This window comes from Panicum hallii, chromosome 6 (genome assembly GCF_002211085.1).
Source record: "Panicum hallii strain FIL2 chromosome 6, PHallii_v3.1, whole genome shotgun sequence".
Classification (NCBI taxonomy): Eukaryota; Viridiplantae; Streptophyta; class Magnoliopsida; order Poales; family Poaceae; genus Panicum; species Panicum hallii.
Genome location: NC_038047.1, coordinates 7,380,972 through 7,404,024, shown reverse-complemented (window position 1 = coordinate 7,404,024; position 23,053 = coordinate 7,380,972). Strand labels below are relative to the sequence as shown.

Below are 23,053 nucleotides of genomic sequence, written 5' to 3'. Positions count from 1 at the left end.
TTTCATAACTTTACTCAAATTTCACTCAATTCAAACCATACACAACATTTTTACTATTGGCTTGCTATAATTAACACCTAGGTTGTCACAACTACAGAGCATGAAACGAAGCATAAAGACCATCAAAGAAGAGAGGATGAAGTTGCTAACCTTTTGAGCACTTGGATGAGTGAAATCTCCACAAATCTTGAGAAAAAATGGGCAGCATCTCCTCTCTAAAATGCCATGGAGAAGAAGAAGCCCGAGCTCGGTCAAATGGTTGGCTAGAGCTCGAGGAGGAAGAAAGTGCTGAGATATAGAAGGCAGATTAGTACCGGCTGGTGGCTCCAGCCGGTACTATATCTCTCCACTTAGTACCAGCTGGAGCCACCAGCCGGTACTAAATGACCTCGACTCTATTCGGTACCGGCTCTAAATTGCTGCTGAGAGGTATCTAGCCGTTGCCCCCGGTGTGTGTGGGTTACTTTAGTAACGGCTGGAGGTTACAGCCGGTACTAAAAGACTCCCTCGCGAACTGTTCTTGTAGCCCGGTACTAAATGCATGCGTTAAATGCATGCGTTAGTACCGGCTCAAAATATAGCCGGTCATAACACTAGGCACAAATGCTTACTTCTCTTGTTGCGATACATCCAATGGATATGCATGTGGTTCAGGAAAGATCGATCTTGATCGGAATCCATAATGTACGGTGTCAAATTTTGTGGCTGGAGATGGCCGAGACCTTATAAAACTGGTCTGAGACTGGCGAGATATATTACATCACGTACGTGCTTTGGGAGATCTGAAACGCTGGTGGCCACGTGACCGTACAGGTCCATCTATTTGTTCGCCGGTTCAGTCTTTTCCGTAGGGAAATCTACCGGTTCGCACGTCATCTAAGGATTTTGGTCTTTTATCGATGAACACGTCACAGAGACTGATGAACCTGTAGATCCTGAGATGACTTGCTGGCACGTTCTTCCGGTTACGAGTATTGTCAACTATGAGAACGATCGAAGAACACTTTGCCGGACTTGCAGTCAGCATGTAGCATGTGCGAGACAGCTTACAGAGGAGTAGCAGATTTCACATGTTTTATAGCAAACAAAAGTACATATAGTTGATCCCATGCATCTCGAAGAAAAAAAGGGAGCTCGATCAAGATGTGTGCGGTTCATGCTGAACAGTTGTGGCATACGCATGTGTTTGTTTCTCCTGCTTGTAGTTCTTCATTCAAACTTGCCATGCCATGCCACGCATGTGCCTATCGGCTACTGGCTCCTCTGATCCTGTCCGTGATCGACGATGTATCATATTCATTCTATATTTCTATGATTTTGATCTCATGGTTGTCTGCTTGCTGATGGTTTTCTGACGAAGTTATTCCCAAACATGCGCCACTGAAGAGTTGGTAGTACGGTAGCACCAGCTTCGCAGTCTAATTGCGTAGGACATGCAATTTGGATCCATCTTGGCGGTCATGGGGCTGGACGAGCGAAGAATCAGAAGGATCAGGTGACTACTTGAAGAGCTGCAGTAATGCGCCTCTTGGGCTACTCTCAATTGGAGTGAGCTGTCACAAGATAAAAAATGATGACATGACAGTAATCTAATGAAGAAAGAGAGTAAACTAGTTCCATCAAGATGAAATCATCTGGACACTTTCCAACTTTTTTGAAATCCCTCCATCCTCCGTCTTAGCCAATGGGTTTCATTCATTTGATATGTAACTAACTATATGATAATTAAGTATCACCATTCACCACATGCCTATGAAACAATATCATGAAACAATGCGTTGGAGAGTTTCATTCAGCAATGTGCTGCTTTGCATTGTGCCTTGGAAACATAAATCTGAAACACCCCATTCGGATTGGCCACAGAGCCCTTGCCGTTTGCAATCAAACGAGCTGGTTCTTTAACAGTGACACATCAAATCCTATTCCAAATTACCATATTCGGACCACTATGACTGTATGACATACAACATATCCAACTTTGGATCAATGCAATGAAATACTACAAGAGCTATTTCCAATGTTACTTATAGATAGACGTCTATACATGTTACGAATATCTTTTCCAATGACACATAATTCTACAACAGTAACAAACAGTTTATTCCTTCCGAAACACTTTGTCGTGGTAGGATACAGCTAATAGCAGTCTTAATCTGAATATCTTGACTCTGAAAATTGTATTTCCCAAGTCACCACTAATGCATGATGTCAGCAATCAGCTAATCAATGCTTGAAGAATGTTCAGAGTTTCCCTGCATACTTCTCCAAAATATGAATTCATTGTATCGCATTGTCATCTGGTGAAATCATAAGGCCAATAGCAGATTCTCACATACTCAACTGATAATCGTCACAGCTTCTGTTCCAGAAACAAGCGTATCTTCTAGGAATGGAACGGTCTTCCATACTTTCAATCCTATAGGTAGCCGACCATTCCCAGAACCTGCAACATGCACCAACAATAAGTCACTCACACAACAGCACAGACAGTTTTTCTGCAAACCGAAAATTTTGAAGCACAAACCTGAACTTCTTGAGTCATCCTCTATACAAACTGCCATGTAATGAGAACTATTTAGCTCTGCAAGTGCAAATTGCCAATTCTCGGACAAACAGTCACAAGTAGAGTCAGAATCCTTGAATACTTTTGGTGCCTGGCAAGTGCAGAGAATTAAGACAAATCAGATTCTTAATTTCTTTTTAGACACAAGACTTTCTAGTTAAGTTGCATTTGTGTAACAGTAAAGCTTGTAACGTTGCTACACATAAGAACATGATATTTTTTCATCGAGAATTCCACAACATCAACCAACAGCTAGGAGAAAGACAAGCAATACACAAAGGGTTCAGACTCCAGACGAAGATATTTTTCAGTGTGTGACCAGGAGCGAAAATAAATAATCCCCACATGGGTAGCACTCTCCTGAAGGCCCACAAATCTTTGTCTGGCTATTTTCAACCTTGACAAAACTATGTTCAAATGCATAGCACACATAGTTTGGGAGAGTCCCTTTGCATGTGGCACATATGGAAGATGACAAGGATGAAGAGGAAGGGAGAAAAATTGCATACCACAGAAATCCGGATTCCAGTCTTTGCTGCCAGTTCGATTGAGAACTTATTGAAAGGAGCGCCTGAAAATCCCCTTCCAAGAGCTTTTACGTATGCTTCCTACAAAATTAAGACATCATGATAGGCAATCCATGGAAGCAACATCTTGTCTTCCGTAGCATCATATCAGTAAATTGTTCTTGCAACTTGGAAGTCTCCATATTAGGAAGGACATATTGACTAAAAAATCCAATGAGATTTCAATGAATTAGATCACAGGTGTATGAGAAGATGTATCCTTCATAAATAATTCATGAAATGGCCACCCATGTGACCCTCATATCTCCTTGAATCTAATCCATCCAAAGCTCATTCAAATGGCTCACATCCAACAGTTAGCAAGTTAACAGAAAAAAATAACTGCACTAAATATATGTAAGCAGTTCTACATATTATGACAATGTAATTGGTCATAGTATGCTTTAAGTGGTAGCTGACTCATTCAGTTAAGAATTTTCTGCTTTGCAAGGGACAAGTACTACTGATCAGTGATCTGAATGGTGATACAAAAACATGAACCGAACGAATAAGGAAGTTATATCGAATAGAGAACCAACAAAAGACTCACTTTAAGAGTCCACAGTTTTATGAATTCCTTTTGCTGAGCATCAGGATCCGGAATTTTAGCTAGATAATCAACTTCAGATGGGGTGAAATAACGGCGAGCAAGAGATAAAATATTCTTGGCTGTCTTTCGTTTCTTCTCTTCAATGTCAATGCCAATCTGAGATAGATGAAAAACAGTAATATTGATTGCATAAGTTCCACAGCAACAGAAGTATGGACATTTCTAGTTCTCTAGTTTAGGTAGTCAAACAATAATTAAAGGAACATACAGGAGTATCCATGGTTATGCCACAGGCAATCAAAGAAGATGTGTGTGAAATATTGAAATGCAAAGGCCATTCCATCTTGCTGTCATCAGATTGCCACAGTATCTGATTAAACAAGGCAACAAACAAAAGCAAATTCAATAGAGCAAAAGCTGCAGAAAAAGATAGTACTGTAAAGCTTAGCTTCTAACCTCTTACCTCAGGTTTGCCAAATTTGTTTTTCTTAAACTCAAATGATCCTGGATCAACTTTGAAATCTGTATCTAGTCTAGTCCAAACAAATCAACAGAAGCCGTGTCAGTAATCCTATAGTGATATACAAAGATATATCCAACACTATATGAAATAGTGGTAACAAGAATGTACTGTTCAAATGATCAAGTGCCAAACGGAAACACTGAGTACACGCTTAAACTGCCATGAGACAGGTTTAGTAGCAGAATGGTAGTGCTCATTACACTATTTGTAAGGTTGCTAATTTGATGCAATGCCTTGTTTATGTTGTTCTGTATAGTTGGTATATGAATCAGACAACCAATGGCATTTGCATTATAGGATTATGCATCAAGAGAATGGGAATATTATAGTATGTCCTAGACTATTAATAGAGACATGAATCCATTCATGATCAATACAAGAATTATACATGGTTCATCATGATTCATGATTTGCATGAATATACAATAGGGATAGTTGCATGCACAAACAAAGGTCTTCACCATATAAATGCGAGGCTTGCAAAAAGTTACCTACTTTTCCGTGTCTTATGAAATAACAGGTTCAAAAATCACAACATTAAATGAAATGATCACAGGTACCACCACCATTGGCAATTTATAAATCCCTATAGTCCTAACCAACAGAAAATGAATCTAGCACCTTTAGTTTATTTAATAATTTAAGAAAACATGATAGCAAAACTACATAACAAAAACTAAATAAAGTAACACACATGAAGCACAAATGAAATGCAAAATTAAATTTAACAAGTAGCTGATTGTTTCATACATCTCGAAAGTGTTGTGCGCACCAGTGCACGGGACAGCACAGCACCTTTCTGCAACTTCTCTCCATTCATAGATAAAGCAGTCTTCCTTTCAGAAGGTGAAAGAAGATCCATGTACATCTTCAGTTGGGAGGCATCATTCAACTCATCAGGCAAAAGATACCAAACATGCACCTCTCTGTGAAAAAATAACTCATAGTTAGTTGTCTTTAATGTCCTGATGCACCATACCACAATTACTAGAAATAATAGTAAAATGCTTTCCAAATGTGAAACACATGAGTTATATTCTTATTAAGCCAAGCTTATTGCCCAAAATGAAGAAACACTCAGCCAAGAGCATCTCCATTTACTTTTTGTGTGTTTATTGGAATTGTGCCCTCAAGATTATAACTCCAGCATCATTTGGTAAGAAAAGACAGAGGCATTGTTTAGCTTACGCCCACTACTTTCAGGTTTTAACATCAAAACTTGCCGCAGAAACTTGCCCCATCACAGAGACGCAGGTTATTAATCTTGTGTTGCACATTTGTTGTTATCAATCAGTCAATTCTTAACACTACAAAATTCTTTAACCACTTTTGAGAAGTATTTTGTTTGCAGCTTTTCTTCACGCAAGATAAAATAAGACATATGAGGTACATTGGAGCTCTTGAGGAATGGACTAAACAAGGTCAAATTAATTCAGAAACCAGGGGTGTCAAGAGTGCAGAAAATAGTGAAAAAAACAACAGTCAGCATGCAGACATGAGCATGGCTCTAGTCCAATAACCTGAACGTGGTTTAGAAGGGAAAGATCTCTGAAGACTCAACTTCAGCTAAATGGCACCATTAAATTCCCCTGAAACGATCCCATCTTATCCAGGTTGTCTATGATAAGAGTGAAATAAACCACACAGGTCCAAGGCAAGAGAGTAGCAGCAACTACCACATTCCAGAAGTTGTAACGCAATCTCAATCCATAGATCACAACATTGAACTTAACAAGCGAATCATTGGCCTACCTTAAGGCACACATATGCACTCATGCCGGACTTGAAATCACAGCAGGAGGGGAGGGGCTGGAATTTTCCGCCCCATTTCGGATGCCCAACAAGGTCCCGACCTCACGGATCACAACACCGGTCCAACCTCTACCAAACTAGAGCTCCTGACTGCAAAACCCAGCAATCTCCCAGGAAATTCTCGCCGCATTTATCCCATCCCATCACTCTCTTCGAACGACACGAATCCGCGACTACCATCTAAACTGGCTCCGCTCGAAGGCCAATGTCTCAAAACAACCAAAGGATCAGAGAGCTATCGGACGGAAGGAAGAGCTGGGCTGTACCTTCGCGACTGGAGCGGCGGCGGCGGCGGGAGCGAGGAGAAGAGGCGCCCGCCGGCGACCCCCGGCGTCCGGGGCGCAGGAGGCGTCGGCGGCGGGAGCGGCATCGCGCGGCGGAGCAGGCGGTGGCGCATCGGCGGCGGGCTCCGCTTGGTTTATAGCGCGCGGGCCAGGCGGCCGGCGGCCTGCGAGTGGGGTCGGATCGGCGATGGGAACGAGGCGCCTGTCGGCGAAACCGATGGGCGGGCGGGGCCCGTGGGTCGATGAGTCCACCGTGGGCTGGTTTGTCGACGGGCCGAGCTCGAGCGAGCCTTTTGCACTACGCAGACCAGGTTCAGGGGCTACTGGCCTACTGCAGGTATCTACAAACAGGTCCACCCTACATTACCGAAGTCTATCCAGGATCACTGCAGCCAACCATTCACAAATCATAATAGTTGATCATGAAAACAAAAGCGTCGGGTGTCAACGGTTCTACTCCCTTGTTCAAACTATTGCTCAATTTAGTTATGTCTTATGATAAACTACGTTAACTTAGATCAAATTTTGAAAAATATGTTGCTCCCTCCATCCTAAAATATAGCTACGTTAAGATTTTTCAATTTTAACAACAAATTGCGAAAAATCATAGAGACTAATAATATAAAAATTATGTTAGTAGATTTACCTAAAACAAACTATTATAATATATAATATTTTCCATTTAAAATAATCTATTTTTAGAGATATTGTTGGTTAAAATTAAAAAAATAAAAAAAGCTAAACATAGCTATATTCTAAAATGGAGGAGTAACATCTATGATAAAATAAATATAAAAACAAAACATATTTCATGATGTGTTTAATATAACTAATTAGATGTTGTAAATGTTAGTGCCTCCTCATATAATTTCGATCAAAATTAGAGAAATTTAACTTAATTCAAATCTAAAATCAAGGCTTCGGACTAGTAGTAGTTAGTATAATAATAAAGATTCGTATACAAGCTTAGATATTTTTATGCAAAGGAGCAACCTTATCGGGCTAACTCCAAGATGTTGCATTAATTAGCTTCTCTATAATCGGAAAATCAACGTCGAATACGCCAAATAAACAATCGCGCTCCTACCACACTCCCACACCGCCACATGTCACGTGCTCCTACCCCCACCCTATCAATGGCCGGTGGCCCCATCAGCCCAGCCCAGATCTCCCATTCTCGCCGGCACTGACATCACGGCCCCACCTTACCGTTGCCGGCCTGCCCTTCCAAGCCCGGCAGACCGCCCCACCGTCCTCCCCCTCCATCTTCCCCTCCCTACCATTTCAAATCACTCTCTCCACCCCCCTGCTCGTCGTCGTCGATTCGTCATCCATCCCCATCCACCCATCAACTCCCAGATCTCTCTCCCCCTCTCGCTCGCCTCTCTCTCGCCGTGGATGTCCTCGTCGGCGCGCTTCGACCTCCGGGTAAAACCCTAGCCACCCCACGGACCCCAGATCCGCCGCCCTCCCCTTCGCCGCCGAGGCGACTGACATCCTCCTCCTCCTCAATGCAGGCCTCGTCGCAGCAGCTGCAGGCACCAGCGTCGCACGCCGGCATGAGGTGAGCGCCGTCGCGGCCTCCCTCCTCTCTCTATTTCTCTCTCGGTTTCGAGGTGGCTCGCTTGGTTCTGAATTCTGATGGTGGCACGCCCTGCTCGTGCAGCGACGGTGGCGCGTTCGCGAATGCGGGTAACCTGGAGCACTGCGCCCGGTACCTCAACCAGACGCTCGTCACCTTTGGATTCCCGGCCTCGCTCGACCTCTTCGCCACCGATCCGGTCAGCTCCGCCTCCCTCTCTCAGCCACGCTCACTGATGCTTCAAGACTACGCATTCGTTATTGCATGGGTTTACGGGTTTTCTCATGTTGTTTTTTGGACAAATTCCCGAGGCTAATGCGTGATTGCTCTGGTATTTCGCCTCTGTCCGTTTTGCTAGATAACGGCTTGTTATTCTTCTATTGTTAATTTCTTCCCAGTATTTTCATGCTTTGTGTTTTTGGGTTTGGGCCCTGCTTTTCCAACTATTTGTTCTTTCTCCAGTGGACATGTTATTGTCGAATGTTTTTTTTTTATGCAGTAGGAGGGGATGGTGAGTTATTGTCGAATCTTATGTTGTTCCACTATTTTTTTGGTCAGTTATTCTGATATATTATTTTCCAAAAAATAATGTGGTTCTGGTTGCGGAGGTAGAGAGATAGATTAGAGCAACTTCTTTTGCTATTTGGAGATAGATGTTGAAGAGGCTGTTAATGTTTCATGTGCCTGTTCTCTGAACATACCACACTCCTTTGGGTTCTATTGTGCAGGTCTCGATTGCAAGAACATGCAACTGCATCTACGCACTGCTGCAGCAGCGCCAGAGGGACATTGAGTTCAGGGAGTCCACAAATGATCTGCGGCAGCGGTGAGCCTTGTGCTAATCATTTCATCCATTGATTTTTCATGTTGTAATTAGGATGTTCTTAGTGAGGTTAGTTATGAATTGTTCACCAGATCTGGAGGGTAGCACTGATTAGTGAGAGACATAGTACTGCATCTGCAGCACGAGACATAGTACTGGTTGGTAGTGATAGATGCTGATTGTGCCTCTCACATGACATTATTGTTCTCATTCATTTTCGTTTTCTTGACCTTTGACATGATGATGATGGTTGGTTGAATCTCTTAACTGTACTCCCTCCCTTTTTGAATCTATGATGTTTAGGACAAGCTAATAGCTTAGTATACAGCGTTTAGGACAAGCTAATATCTCATCCTAAATGTCATGTATTTAAAAACAGAGGGAGTATCAATTAACTGTAAGAGTATTGGTTAGGCCCATGTTATGAAACCTGAAATCTGCCTGGTCCAGGAGAGCTGCTTGACATCAATTCTTACCAAAGTTTTTTTGGTGTATAGACTGAGAGGAAAGTCCTGAGAAATTGAAGTGTTTTTTTTATTCACTCTGTTAAGTAATAACACATTTCCTTAAATTTTTCAAGTGCAGGTTTCTTCACCAATTTTTTGTACTCAGTGTTTGTTTTTTTTTTGTTTTCCTACTGAACCAACCAATACTTATATCTCAGACATAGTAAAATGAGGCTTAACTTTATTGAATAAATTTGACTTAAGCTAGCATTAGGTTAGTACTTGCTGTGTGTGTTTATAGCCGTGTTGAGTCTTGATTTTGCTTGCCTGTAAAGTTTGGTTTTCACAGTGCAATTCTGCCTTTGAATCAAAACTAGATCAGGCAATTATGTACTGTTGTCCTTGACATCACGCTACCATAGATTTTCTTTTCTCTGACGGTACCACTTTCTGCCATGAGCCAACCCTGTCATCTCCCTTCCTTTTTTCCTTTTAACAATGATTCCTACTGTACCTTTAAAACTTTGTTGTTCCTCCTCTACAATCCTGTCGATATTGTAATTTCATTGCTAACATCTCCTATTTGTCTGATATAACCTGTTGAAAGTTTTAAATATGTCTACCTTGTAATTAGGTGCACCTAACAACTAAATGATTTGTTCAATTTTCATCATTAGTTGCACCTGCATGGTACTATTTGCCCACAGCCCATTCCCTCACAGCAGTGTGCTGTAGGACACTGTTTGCTTGCCATGTTATTAGATTGACATAGACATATCCGCTCTTTCCTATGTTCATGCATGCGAAGTTAATAGGCGTCTTTTGTTTCGTTAGGACAAGACTTTGACTGAAAATTACTCTGCCAAGGCCATTTATGTAATACAAAATCATACGCATGAGTAAGTATTTTTCAATATGAATCTAAGGATATCAATTTTGTATTACAAAAGTCATATATCAATAAAAGTTGTTGTCCAAAGGCTCGTCCTAACAAACTGAAATACACATACTAATTTCAACTGGAGGGAGTATATCAGTTAGGTGAGGAGGCTAATGCAGTTGATTGCAACATTTGGACAATTTCCACCAGAATATTGTCAGCTTTTGGAGTAAATGAACAAAAGTCGGTTGTCTGCTTTATTCCATTATACATTCATGCCATTCAATTAGGTGGCAACATAAATGCAATTGACGAATATTTGCCTAATGCTGCGTCACTTTATTACTATGAGATTATGGCTAATGGTTCTGTAACTAACTGTGCACAATTTTCAGTATGCAGTCTGATATTTCACGGCTGGAAGCCAAGATTGAAAGAATGGATGCTCAATTAGCAGCCAAAGATCGGGAGCTAGCCACACTTACTCGAACGGTTCATTCTTTCATCAATTTCTCTTTGGATTCTTTACCATTCTTGGGATTCTAAATTCTTTTCAATTACCAGGAGGCAAAAAACACTGCAGCTTTGAAATCTCAGATTGATAAGCTGCAGCAAGAACGTGATGAATTTCAGAAAATGGTTATTGGAAATCAGGTTAGACTCTGACTTATTTTATTACTTTCCTTTGAAAATCACCCTAGCATGTTTGTTTTCTTTGTTTACGGTGAAGAGAATTGCATCAATGTTTGGTGATGAGATGACATGAACCTTTACTGACTTGCTATGATTCTTTTGCAAGCAAGTACGCACCCAGCAAATCCATGAAATGAAGAAGAAAGAGAAGGAATACATAAAATTGCAGGCAAGTATTTGTATCTTTAAAAGGTGATGCTGTAACAGCGACAGCATAGTAATTGTACTGAAAGCATCTTTGTCTAATTTGCAGGAGAAGCTAAACCAGGTACTGATGGAGAAGAAAAAGGAGTCATCCCGTTCTGGAATGGAAATAATGAACTTATTGCAGGTTGCTTATGAATCTTCTTGATTGTTATAATGTGTATTCATATTTTTATTTTGAATTTGAGTCTTATGTTTATTTGGACACCAACTTCAACAGAAAGAAGGACGGCAACGTGGAACTTGGAATGGAAAAAAGAATGACAATGATTACTATAAAATGATTGTAAGAAGTAATGCATTTTTGAAACTTAGACCGGATTGAATATATTCTAAGCTACTTGATTGCATATCCAGGTTGATGCATATGAAGTGAAAAAGCAAGAACTGATGCAGGAGAATGCTGATTTACGGGCACTCTTGCGTTCAATGCAGGTAAAAGCAATTCCATGTTTCAATTTAGTTTCCTGCTTTTGTATGTAATGTGTTTGTAACATGGTTCCATGTCATATTGTTGCTTTTATATTGCACATGATATTCTTCAATATTCTAGAATTTTTCCTTAGTCATTTATGCTTAATTCATAAAAAAAGACACTCGATCAAGAGGAGAGACGTCCCTCTAATTTTGTCTTAAAGAAGCTGATACCAAGATTACAACCTGGGCTGGCAACAGGGGTTTCATTGACCCCTATAGTTCAACGCTCTAACCATTACGCTGTGAGAATCTTTGGTGTTATGCTTAATTCATTGAATGCCTGGAAAAATAAGTAACAGTTTTATAGTTTCTCGTGTACATATTCTGTAATTCCATTATTTGATGGGCCAGAAAACCGCTGTAACATTAGGAGTCATTAGTGCCACTTTTTTTTCATCCCTCAACTATCGTGTGCAAAATCTATCTGAAACAAACTGGGGGATGAGAACTGAACAGTTTGGAAAGATGGAGGACGAAAATTAAACTGTAAGGATAGTTGAAGGACTACAAATATATAGACTAGATTCGTATTTATAAAATATTGAACAGTGTGTTGACCCAAGTGACAATGTTTTACCTCAGATGGACATGCGTGAGTTCCTCAATGCTCCGAATGGATCATCCCAGCCTACTGTTGCTGCTAATGGAAGAAAAGAGGCAGGGTCTCCTCAGTCCCCGCTAGGTGGCAAGACGGTATAATATGAACGATTTTTCATTATGTGTTTAACTGTTTGTTTCCCCCATCCTTTTTGTTTCCTTTTGAACTCACGTGGTTCTTTGCCATGTATCAAATCACACTTTCTCTTTCCTTATGTCTAATTACTTTTGCTTAGTTGGAGTCACATGCTCACTCTTTGATTCCTTTTTTTGTTTCCACATGTCAGGATGTCTTTGACCTGCCCTTTCACATGGCAAGAGACCAGATAGAAGAGAGTTTGCGCACAAAAATGGCTTCAATCAAGGTAGGAACCACTGGATTAAGATTTATATCTTACAATTGTTGTTTCAGGATGCATACTTGTTTTCATTACATCATGGTGTCCATTTCCTATTGCTACCAGGCACGAATGACGCAACTTCAAGATGCTCAAAAAGGTGCTGAAGTGACCTCTGAGGCTACTGAGCGTGAGCTTGAGCTCGAAGCTCAGCTGGTTGAAGCAAGGAGCATCATTCAAGAGCAGGTTTGCGTTTTTTTTATATTTTTCCTTACCCACTTCTGAATGACAGTAGATCTCTCGCATGGTAATTGCCAACACTTAACTGCATGGAATCCTGTTTATAGTTGACATGCATAATGCTGCGTGTATGCTTTAACTGCGTACAGTTTTGTCATGAATAACCTTACATTTAAGAACTAAATGTGCAGGCCTCCATCATGTCCAAGCACTTCACCAAGTCTGATAAGCCAAGGTGATTTGATACGTCTTGTTTCCCCTGGTTCTCTTCTGTTCCCTCCAACTAGACCCTCCAATTTATGGATTCCCTCACAGCGGCAGGAGGCATAGTGGTCTGGATGGCGAGCGAGAGGCGTCTGCCGAGGTGTGAAAATGTGCCTGTGGCAAGGATAATGTCACGCAAGACCTCTTTTTTAGTAAGCGCTCAGGTAGTATGTTGCAGGATAACGTCGTCCTGGCATGATAGCCTGAGTCTAGGCACCGTCGATGCAGTATGATGTGCAGGAGCATCTCCTGCGGTGCATGGCTAACCCGGTTCACCTCTAATAGTTACTTGTAGCGTAAATGTAATTGTAATCCTACCGTGTGAAATTATGGCAGGGTAGCTACCTTATTACATCCCTGGGAGGAATGGACCTTTTGGACGATATGGCTTAGAGAAGTGTTGTTGGCATGCCATGTTAGTAACTTGGTACATGCAATTAGTAGTGGCTAGTCTTCAGAATGCGGACTGCAGGCTGCCACCTGTCGCTGCTTTGGCACAATCTGGCTTGCGGCTTGGTGCAGTTACCATTAAGATTGAAATGGGGCTGAACCTTTGCTTGAGTGCCAGTTCGTGCTTGCGGAATCGAGTTTGTTACTGGAACGTTATTGATCTTGAAAATTCTTGTCCACCGTAATACCAAACGGGGCCTGAGAGGGAGCCGTAGCACGCTACTTGCCTGGTCAGATGGCATGGCGAGGTCAAAATGTCTGGCCTGACTCGATGGTTGCAACTTCTCGCTGATGGGTGATCCCATTTTCTCCAGAATCTGAATGCACACTGGATCGTAGCAGATGAGTCTTCAATCACCGTTTGGGTGCCTATCACTGTGTCAAGGACCACCCGCGTCGTGTTGTTCGTACCAATGCCCCCGGACTAGATGCGTCTGCGTCCACTGTCCAGCTCCAGACGCGCAGGTGCCAGAAAACTATGGAACGTCACAAGTGCCGCAGGGAACCGAACGACAACCGTGGCACGACACAAGTGTGGCTACGAACGCTCAGCGCTTGCTTGGGACCTGGGGCACGTAGAGCCTTCTGTCCTTGGGAATTGCTGGTGCCCGAATTTCTCATTTGGTTTTGGGATGGGCGTGGAACGGGGGATTTGGCTCTTGGTTGCTTGCACGCATCACGTTCTTCAGATCCAGATCCACGCGGAAGCTGACACGGCCTCGTGCGACCGCGCACCAGGAAAATGTTGGATTTAATTTCGAAAAAAAAAGTTGTGTTTTTTCTTCGCGAGGACTGACATCGTCGTACCATTTCCGCAGTAGAACATCGAGCGCAGAAGAAAGAGACAATAGATTAGAGAGAGACAAGAGAGCCCAGTGACAGATGAAAAATCAAGATTTATCCGTACGACTTTTTGAAAAACTTTTTCTGTAGAATGTTGGATTTAGTTTCCAAAAAAAGAGAAAATGTCATGTTTTTCTCATCGCGAGGGCTAACGTCGTTAAGTCATTTTCGCGGTAGATCAACGAGGGCAGAAGAAAGAGATATAGAACCCAGTGACAGATGGAAAATAGAGATTTATCTGTACAATTCTTTCTTTTAGATGTATTTGTACAATTTAGTGGCAGGAAAAACACGCAAGCTGTTCTCTGGAATCTTGAAGCGCACTCTTTTTTTCGAGAGGGTGCCTTAGCACATATTTCATTAAGAAGAAAAAGAGACAGAACACAACTACTGGTACAGAAGGACCAGACAGCTCAACAACAGTCCAACAAAAGAGGAAAAATTCCTTGTGCGCAAGAAATCGTCGATTCTGCACTCCTCCATGCGTGCCAAAAATGTGTATGATTGATGGTGTTGAGTTGAGTTGAATCTGTTTCAAATTATAGGACATTTTGAATTTTCTAGTAGATTCATAAATTTTGCTATGCATCTAAACATACGCTATGTTTAGATTCATAAATTTTAATATATGTATGTAAAAAAACTAAAATAACTTATAATTTGGAACGGAGGAAGTACCAAATATGCATCTCCTTTTTGTACAAGTTTGGTATGCAAATTTGTAACGTCAACAAATGCATATTTGGAGTGCATGCTTTAAAGAGAGAGCTAGGGATTGGATGATCTGCTGACTCATCAACTCTGACAATTTGGCTCTTTGATTTTAATTGAAAGTTTGGTGGAACTAGAAACATAATTCTGTAATGCAGGTCTTCCTCGCCATCTTTTTCTCAACAACTTTAACATGTAAACATATTATGATGGCCATTCTTGTCACTTGTATGTCGCATATATAGCGTGCGAAAACACCATCAAATAAATTGATAAAATAGACAGCAGATTCTTCAGCCCACTCAGCCGTTTTTGTCTGAAGATTTGTAGTATAAACAATGCATGCTCGACTAGCTAAGGCAGTCCCTATCTGGATAATCCAATCAACGCATCTGTCATCTTCCTGCTTTTATTTCGCTCAACCGTAGCCACCAGGACAAAAAGGTAGGGCAAGAGGAAAAAGTGATCGATGGATCTTGAACAGTCATGTTGATTGCCAATCCAGCACACTGGTAGCGTACAGATCAATCATCCCACAGCAAGATGCTGAAAATCAAACGAAATTACAACTACCAAGATCATCACTGCACAGTGGCGAATCCAGCCACGGAGTGAAGAGGGGGTTCATCTCTCTTCTTTTCTTCTTCCTCGCTTTCTCTTCTTCTTCCTTCCCCTTCTTCTTCATTCTTTCTTCCCAAAAATAGAGAGGAGGTTAGGAGGTATTCATTGATCTTGGCAAGGTATGGGCTTGAGCCCCTCTAGCCCCCCTAGCCCCCTAGCCCTCCCTTACATCCGTCCCTGCCGCTGCATGAAACTATGTTTTCTTTGAAAGATAAGTCCGTATAAATACTGTAAAATTTTAGTGAATACAGTGCGTATAATTTTCAAAGCCTCATTTGTTAGGCTCATTAGAACAGTAATGCAAAAAATATTTTTTCTCGAAAATGCAGGAGAGCTGGTAATGCAAAACAGTATCTCATCATATAGTCAAATGCTTATCCATATTCATAGAAAAAAAGGTGAACAAAATGCTCATCCACTCGCTTCAGATCCAATCCTTTTGTATTTGAGGTAAATAAAAAGTATCTTCCTCGCGATGAAAACGAAAGCAAAGCGTTTTCTAGTGGTGAACTAGAAGACTATGCCATAAAAAATACAAGCACGATAGCCAATCATGATGTCCGAGCCTATCTTCTCTGCCTAAATACAAAGTAGAGAAAAACAAGAGTGGGGAAAGGATGATACTCCTCTGCAGTGTGCTTTTACATGAAAATTTCAAAATCATTGTTGTATTTGGTAAAATAAATAATCTGCTAAATTCAAAGGCTTTGCAAACTACATTTGGCAGCTTCATTTTCAAATTTGAGGAAGGAGTTATCAATCTAATCAAGAGAGTAGAATTTGATAGACACAATGGCCATCCTTTGGTAGTTTGGTAGCATGTATTTACAGATGCACCTGATTAAATTTGAAGTATTAAGTGAATAAACATATTTGTTGTCCATATACGACTTGCTGAATTTTGACTATGAACCAAAGGCAAGTTGTGCACCAACTAGAATTTAAGATGCTAGATCCAATAAAAGAAACATAATAAACCATTGTTAATATTTAAGATTTATTATTTTAGCACTATATCGAATCAAATTGTGTTTCATTAGTGATATTTATATACCCTCGCTAGTTCTAATCTAAATTATAAAAGAACTGCTTCAGTCGCAGTGGCGGAGGCAGGGGGGCCGGCAGGGGCCATGGTCCCTAATGATCCAGATAAATAAGCTTAGGTTACAGATTTAGACTAATCATAAATTATTTAGGTTTTTTAATAATTAGAACTTCTAATCATTAGAACCAAGCACTGTTAGATTTTTATAGATATAAATATCATGTTCTACTATCCTATTTACCAGACATACAAGTTATTTTTTTCGATAAATAAGCTACACATTATATTAAAATTGTTTATTCATCTTTTGGCCATCCGTGATATCAATGGAATATAATTATCCATGCTACATTACAATATAAATAAGTATTCTATCATTCTATATATTCTAGAACCATAATTATTATTGGGTTTGTTTGGAACTGTGTCACACCGCAGCACATTCTATATGACTGTGTTCAGAAGAGCTGCTTCTCGTGTTTGTCCTTTGGAGCCCGCGTCCTGATCATTGTTCATTGTGAAAAAATATGTTTGGCGTAGTTTTTTACTGACGCCACATTCTAGATACCGTTATAGATAGATTTATTATTTATTGATTTGATACGGCTTGGCTCGGCCCCCTAAGTTTGATTCCTGGCTCCGCTCCTGTTCAGTTGAAACATGAGAATCTGTTCATTTAAGCGATTATCAAAGTTTAGATTTGAATGCAGAAGGCATGTATATATGAATGGCATATGAAGTATTTACCTATCAAATTCAAGATTTAAGTACAAACGAACATACCCTATCCATCATTCAGAAATAAATACAACCATGATCTCGATTCATTTCACAATTTCGGTTCACCAAATTGTACACTAAAGATTGCGAATTAAAAGCACGTGCCTTTTTCTAGAATAAAATTTTTCCACAGGAGAACTCGGTTTGTCCGTTCCCAATAATTGTATGGTTAGCTCCACGTTGCTATTTCTCAAGATGTTACATGTGCTTCGTCGTCTTCTTTTCATCACTCTATCCGCATTGTGCAATACTTTTTTTTCCTTAGATTTTAGTTCTGATGTTGATTTTTGTCAGAAATACTTGTACTTATTATAGTAAAGATGTCGAATTATTGCACTAACTTTTGATAATCGGATTGGTTTTGTTGTATTCCTTTGTACTCCCTCTATCCATCTCTGATCATCGCACTAGACTAATTATAATGGGGTTTCATGGCGAGTTTTATAGTATTAATTACCATAACACATCAGCATTTTTGATGATATGGCACTGATTTAATGAAGGAAGAGAAGGAACTTAGTTTCATCCCTACGACACTCTGCTAACTCGTTTCTAAGACATTGAAAATAGCGTGAAACGACCACTGTGACCGCCGTTGTTTCATGGGGGATCCCATGCACCACTAGATCAACTAGTATTTAATTACACTGGTTAGCTTTGGAAACGGTAAAATGAAACTCTCCATTAAGGCATAGTATTTTATTCATCTTCCAAGGTGACGTGACATTCTTGAAAGGAATACGAAATTCCATTATGATTAGACCAAGGAACAAGCCCCCATCGGTAATCCATTTATTAATTGTCAACGCTTTTTACCATGAAGCGCACACGAGATTGAACACTGGGCCACATCCGTAATCACGCGACCAATCGCCTGCATCGTTGGGCACGAGCTAATACCTTCTATTTGCTCTGCATGCGAACCGATCCAGCTGAGATAAAACCGGACTCCGCATGCGCTAAGTTTTTGGACTTCTATTTTTCCTTCAGACGAGGATTAAAATTGGATGGAGGGAGTATAGGCCACACCCGCTAAGCTTTTTTTTTCCACATCTGCCTATCATCAACATATATGTTGGATGGAAATTATGTTTATAAGATAAATATATTGGTTTCTTTTTGACAAATTTCTACTCAGATATTATAAAAATATAGTAAGTGCATTTCTTAAAGAAAAACCGCATTGACGTAAAAAACCGTAGAATTACACAAAATTCATACAATCTCTGGCCTCGCAGTAATATAAAAAGAGAAAATAGTATAGTATTTCTCATTTATAGACAAAAGTGTTTTTAGCCTAGATCCTATCTTATTCCTTGTATTACCAAAAATTTGGGTTATATTTTGTGAAAACTATCCATCTTCCGTGGACCATGGGTCTAGCAACACCTACATTATCCTTCCAGCAGCATCAGCAGGAACCAAACCACCCCCAACCAACTTATCTGCACCTGTCCTCGTCCCCACACCACCGCATTTCCATCCCAGCATACATTTTCTCCTGTTGCAAAACTCCGGATTTCTGTCAGAAAGGGACATCACTCAGAGAGGAGAGATGGAGTAAGATATTTATATCCCGAGAAGGAGTCTTGAGGTAAGGCGGAGGGAAGAGCAGAGAGGAGAGCACGAGGCCACCTCCCATTCCCACCCCCATCCTATGGATAGAGCGGCCGCGACAGCCGCAGACATCCTCGTCATGATCCCATCGCCTTCGCCTTCGCCTTTGTAGCACCGCCTCATCCGCCCGCCCCCTGTTTCTTGGCCACTCGGGTTCCTGGACTGGATCGGATTGGATCCCCGTGCGCCCGTTTCTTGGAGGAGAGATGGCCGAAATGGCCGTGACCGTCGCCGGCGCCGCCGGTACCCTCCGGCCGTGCACTGGCGTGTCGGCGCGCGGTGCCGCGGTTCTTGGCCGGTGGCGGCCTCTTGCCCTGGCGGCGCCTGCTAAGCTGAGGTGAGGGGATTGGTCATTGGCCAAGATTCAGTTTTTCCCTCCCCTTTTGGGTGCTCTAGATTCCGAGCCTTTGCTTAGTACTCCGTATTTTCTTTTTCTGTTATGGTAGGATGTTTCAAAGGTTCGAGCTGTGTCGCAGAGAATATACTTCTGCTCTGTTGGGAACTTGGGATTGTAGCTTCTTTTCCTGAATTTGTTAGGACAGGATGATAATTCACATCATTATGGCACAGCTTGTTTCTTGGATTCTTCGATCCTGTTTGAGTTGCAGAGTATAGTACTTGTTGGTTTGCTTAATGAATAGGGGTCGGAAATTGTAAAGCATTTCTTTTTTTTCCTTCGGTCATATCTTGATGATACTATAGTTAATTGATGGTGCTGATTGGTGAAGTAATGCATGTGCTCAGGAGGCTCATATCAGTTATATGCTGCATGAGCCTGTTCGATGTGTATCGACAGGTGCCTAGTTTCCATTTCACAATTTTGAATGAGGCTCGGAAGTCGCTTCCACAAATCTGCCTAAGCGCTCTGATCTTGTTCTAAGCTTGTTTTAGTCTTTTCTTAAATGCCTAGTTGCATACAGGGAAAACATTAGCTTACTCTGTGAATAAAGCAGTCTAGCCATACATCATTGAATTTCACCCATATGGGTATTTTTGCATTGAGAATTTGACAATATATTATCTTGTCCAATGTCTAGTGCTTTGTAAGGCAAGAGTCACTTTCTAAATATCATGGATTCTGACAATTTTCACGATTCTTATGTATTGATTAAAAGATTATATGGTCTGTTGAATCCATTTTCAGCAACAAGTAGGTTGGTAGAAAGTCTGGGGTTTCCTGGAATTGCAGGGAAGTACTGATTATCAGTCTTTATCATAGTGTAAAACCAAAGTAAGGAGACACTCATAATATGTCGAAAAGACTGCATGAGTTTTCCTTTGGAGGTTCATAGTCTAGTTGCTGTGAGTGCAGTGATGTTAATACTAACCTACAGTCTTTTGTTATTTCATCTTTTCTATATAACCTCCATTATATCTTTCTCTTCAATTTAGAGTGTTTGCAACTGATCTTTTCCTCTCTTCAGATCGTCCTCTTCAGCTGTGAGGGTTCCTAGGGCTACTTCCCCTGCGGCTGTTGAGGTACATAGCATAGGTTACCACAAAGCATTGGATGAACTTGCATGTTCAACTGGATATACTTTGATTAGCAGGATGGGAGCAACACTGATACAGACCCTATCCCGAAAGTTATAATAGATCAAGACTCAGATCCGGATGCAACCATTGTAGAAGTAACCTTGGGTGACCGTCTTGGCGATCTTGTTGATACAGTATGTTGTTCACATTAAATTCTCATTATATTTGCACCACTAGACGATCTTATTAACATCTCCGATATCTTAGATTGTGAGAATTGTCCTGATAAAATACAATCTGTTTAACGTGCAGATGAGTGCCCTGAAGAACTTAGGGCTAAATGTTGTTAAAGCTAGTGTCTGCCTCGATTCTACCGGCAAGCATAACAAGTTTTCTATAACTAAATCGTAAGTGGTTCTTCTTTCCTACGCTGTTTCATCAAATATGTAGAAAATGACATGAGGAATCTCCCATATAAGTTCAGTGTCCTACTTACAACAGAATATGACGTCTTTCTTTGTTGTACTTTTCTGCATCTATCAGTTCTTGCCTAGAATGAGTGACAGGAATGCTCTACAGGTCCACTGGCCGCAAAATTGACGACCCAGAGTTGTTAGAAGCAGTACGATTGACGATCATTAACAACATGATACAATATCATCCGGTAACCGCCTTCAACTTTTGCTCTATCTTTTTTTTTTTACTTTTATAGATTTACAGTGTCGCTAATGTGAAAATAGTCTTGTTAATTTGGTACCAGGAGTCCAGCAGTCAATTGGCTATGGGAGCAACATTTGGGCCAGAAGCCCCTGCAGAACAGGTATTGCCTAAACTCATTGGCATCAGTGGCTCACCTTTTATTAATTCTTCACATATTGAACTGAAACCGTCTCAATGTCTCTCTGGAGGTCCACTAAACCAACTTATTCATCTATATCTATCGTGAGAAAGAAAGAGCACACAATGCTGTACAAGACACTCATTTCTAAGTGTCCTCTTTGGTTTTCTTTTTGTCCGTTGGGTAGGGGTGGGGGTCTGCTTCATTGCTAATCTTAACTGAATCAAAAGGTCTTATCTGGTATCACTTCATATCTAGATCTGTTCTCTATAGAACATGCTTGACTGGACTTCACATGATACAATGGCCATGAAATTGCGATCAACTATAGCGTCAGAATTACGTCTCTGTTCTGGAGATTTGTAAACCTTCCCTAGTTATAAATGTTGTTCACTTGTTAATCGGCAGGTCGATGTGGACATAGCAACCCACATAGATATCTTCGATGATGGCCCTGAAAGAAGGTACGTCATCTTTCTTACCTGGTGCAACATAAGAACATATTTGCCATATTGTGCCTGAACACTCTGAATGAATAACACATTGCCTACATGCATTTCAGTTTCTGTTACAGATGTGCTGTGCTTTCCTTGCTTGACCCGTTGCTATCATTTCATCAATGGAAATGCTGGATTATTTAATAACTCCTACCATAATGTCAAAGTGATTTGATATCCTGTGTTGTTCCATTTCAGCTTACTTGTGGTGGAAACCGCAGATCGTCCAGGGTTACTTGTTGATCTTGTTAAGGCCATCTCCGATATCAACATAACTGTCCAATCTGGAGAATTTGATACTGAGGTGACACTAGTTGTATGAAGTCTCTGCTCATGCAAGGAACCATTCATCTCCTGACATATTCTATCTTTCAGGGGCTACTGGCTAAAGCAAAATTCCATGTCAGTTATAGGGGCAAAACTTTGAGCAAGGCTTTGCAACAGGTAAAGATTACAGTACCTATTCTTTTGGCTAGAGAATCTGACTCAGCAAACTCATGCTAGTACGGAATTTTAGTACCACCTTTCTGATTTATATCATAAAATGATGTGGGCTACGGGGAGGTATTAAATACCCCACCTGAACACATGTGAGGAACCAGGATTTGAACCCTAGTCTGCTAGCTCTTCCGCAAGGACACTAGCCAGCTGCACTATGACAGCTTCTCCTGATTTATCTCATCTCTGCAGGTTCTTTCTAATAGCTTGCGTTATTTCTTGAGGCGGCCGACAACAGAAGATGCCAGCTTCTAGCCAGATGACCATGAATGCCTCGCTCAGTCATTTACTTAATTTGTGTGATGGGATTCACATGAATTGGATAGTATCATCAAAGTTGTTGAAATACGCACAATAATTTTTTGAAGATGGATCGGAGGAGGTATACTTGATGTTATGGTGCCACACCTTATGGTATTTTTCGTTCGAACGAAGGGGCATCTGCTGTATGAAGTTTAGAAGATTGCGATGCTTAAAGCATGTAGCACATGATTATTTTCTACCTGGGATGCACATCTGGTGATAAATAAAGATGGAACATTTTGGGGGCCATCATCCAGATGCACATCTGGTGATAAATAAGATGGAACATTGTGGGGGCCATCATCCAATGTCGGGATAGAATGCTGTACTCGTTTTGTACATTTAATTGTCAGATTAATGAAGTTACATTTAATCTTCTGGTTAACGATTGGACAATTTCTTTGAGAGTGCTGACCAGTGACCAGTCCAAAGGTTTGGCAACCGTCTTTGGGCCATCATCTCTTTTTTTTTTTGCGAGTAATTAATTCACATGTACTACTCTTCAACGCGTTCAACAGCTTAGAATGGTGAT

The 23,053-nt window shown here is 40.9% G+C and overlaps 3 protein-coding genes across 7 annotated transcripts; 2 read left to right on the top strand and 1 right to left on the bottom strand.

Annotated features, from left to right (window-relative positions):
- Positions 1-1,766: 1,766 nt before the first annotated feature.
- LOC112898455 (4'-phosphopantetheinyl transferase HetI-like) lies at positions 1,767-6,520 on the bottom strand. 3 transcript variants are annotated; one of them, XM_025966780.1, is made up of 8 exons: positions 6,281-6,520; positions 4,953-5,128; positions 4,143-4,207; positions 3,948-4,049; positions 3,680-3,835; positions 3,073-3,171; positions 2,525-2,654; positions 1,767-2,443 (listed from the first exon to the last, which is right to left on the bottom strand). In XM_025966780.1, the coding sequence occupies exons 1-8, from the start codon at positions 6,409-6,411 to the stop codon at positions 2,337-2,339; spliced, it is 966 nt and encodes a 321-aa protein (XP_025822565.1). In that variant the 5' UTR covers positions 6,412-6,520; the 3' UTR covers positions 1,767-2,336. The 3 variants fall into 3 exon arrangements, with proteins under 3 accessions (XP_025822565.1, XP_025822566.1, XP_025822567.1); XM_025966781.1 differs by having other exon boundaries at positions 1,830-2,443; positions 4,998-5,128; positions 6,281-6,511; XM_025966782.1 differs by lacking the exon at positions 6,281-6,520 and adding an exon at positions 5,955-5,973 and having other exon boundaries at positions 1,830-2,443.
- A 987-nt stretch (positions 6,521-7,507) lies between these two features.
- On the top strand, positions 7,508-13,461 carry LOC112897490 (afadin- and alpha-actinin-binding protein). Of its 2 annotated transcripts, none has more exons than XM_025965795.1 (15): positions 7,508-7,726; positions 7,816-7,862; positions 7,965-8,079; positions 8,609-8,706; positions 10,425-10,521; positions 10,594-10,683; positions 10,829-10,891; positions 10,976-11,053; positions 11,147-11,212; positions 11,284-11,361; positions 11,986-12,096; positions 12,288-12,365; positions 12,465-12,584; positions 12,770-12,813; positions 12,900-13,461. In XM_025965795.1, the coding sequence occupies exons 1-15, from the start codon at positions 7,697-7,699 to the stop codon at positions 12,946-12,948; spliced, it is 1,164 nt and encodes a 387-aa protein (XP_025821580.1). In that variant the 5' UTR covers positions 7,508-7,696; the 3' UTR covers positions 12,949-13,461. The 2 variants fall into 2 exon arrangements, with proteins under 2 accessions (XP_025821580.1, XP_025821579.1); XM_025965794.1 differs by having other exon boundaries at positions 7,509-7,726; positions 12,894-13,461.
- A 5,420-nt stretch (positions 13,462-18,881) lies between these two features.
- LOC112897491 (ACT domain-containing protein DS12, chloroplastic-like) lies at positions 18,882-22,906 on the top strand. 2 transcript variants are annotated; one of them, XM_025965797.1, is made up of 10 exons: positions 18,882-19,246; positions 20,334-20,388; positions 20,460-20,579; positions 20,698-20,792; positions 20,965-21,049; positions 21,146-21,205; positions 21,632-21,687; positions 21,919-22,024; positions 22,096-22,164; positions 22,411-22,906. In XM_025965797.1, the coding sequence occupies exons 1-10, from the start codon at positions 19,116-19,118 to the stop codon at positions 22,471-22,473; spliced, it is 840 nt and encodes a 279-aa protein (XP_025821582.1). In that variant the 5' UTR covers positions 18,882-19,115; the 3' UTR covers positions 22,474-22,906. The 2 variants fall into 2 exon arrangements, with proteins under 2 accessions (XP_025821582.1, XP_025821581.1); XM_025965796.1 differs by having other exon boundaries at positions 20,457-20,579.
- The last annotated feature ends 147 nt before the right edge of the window (positions 22,907-23,053 follow it).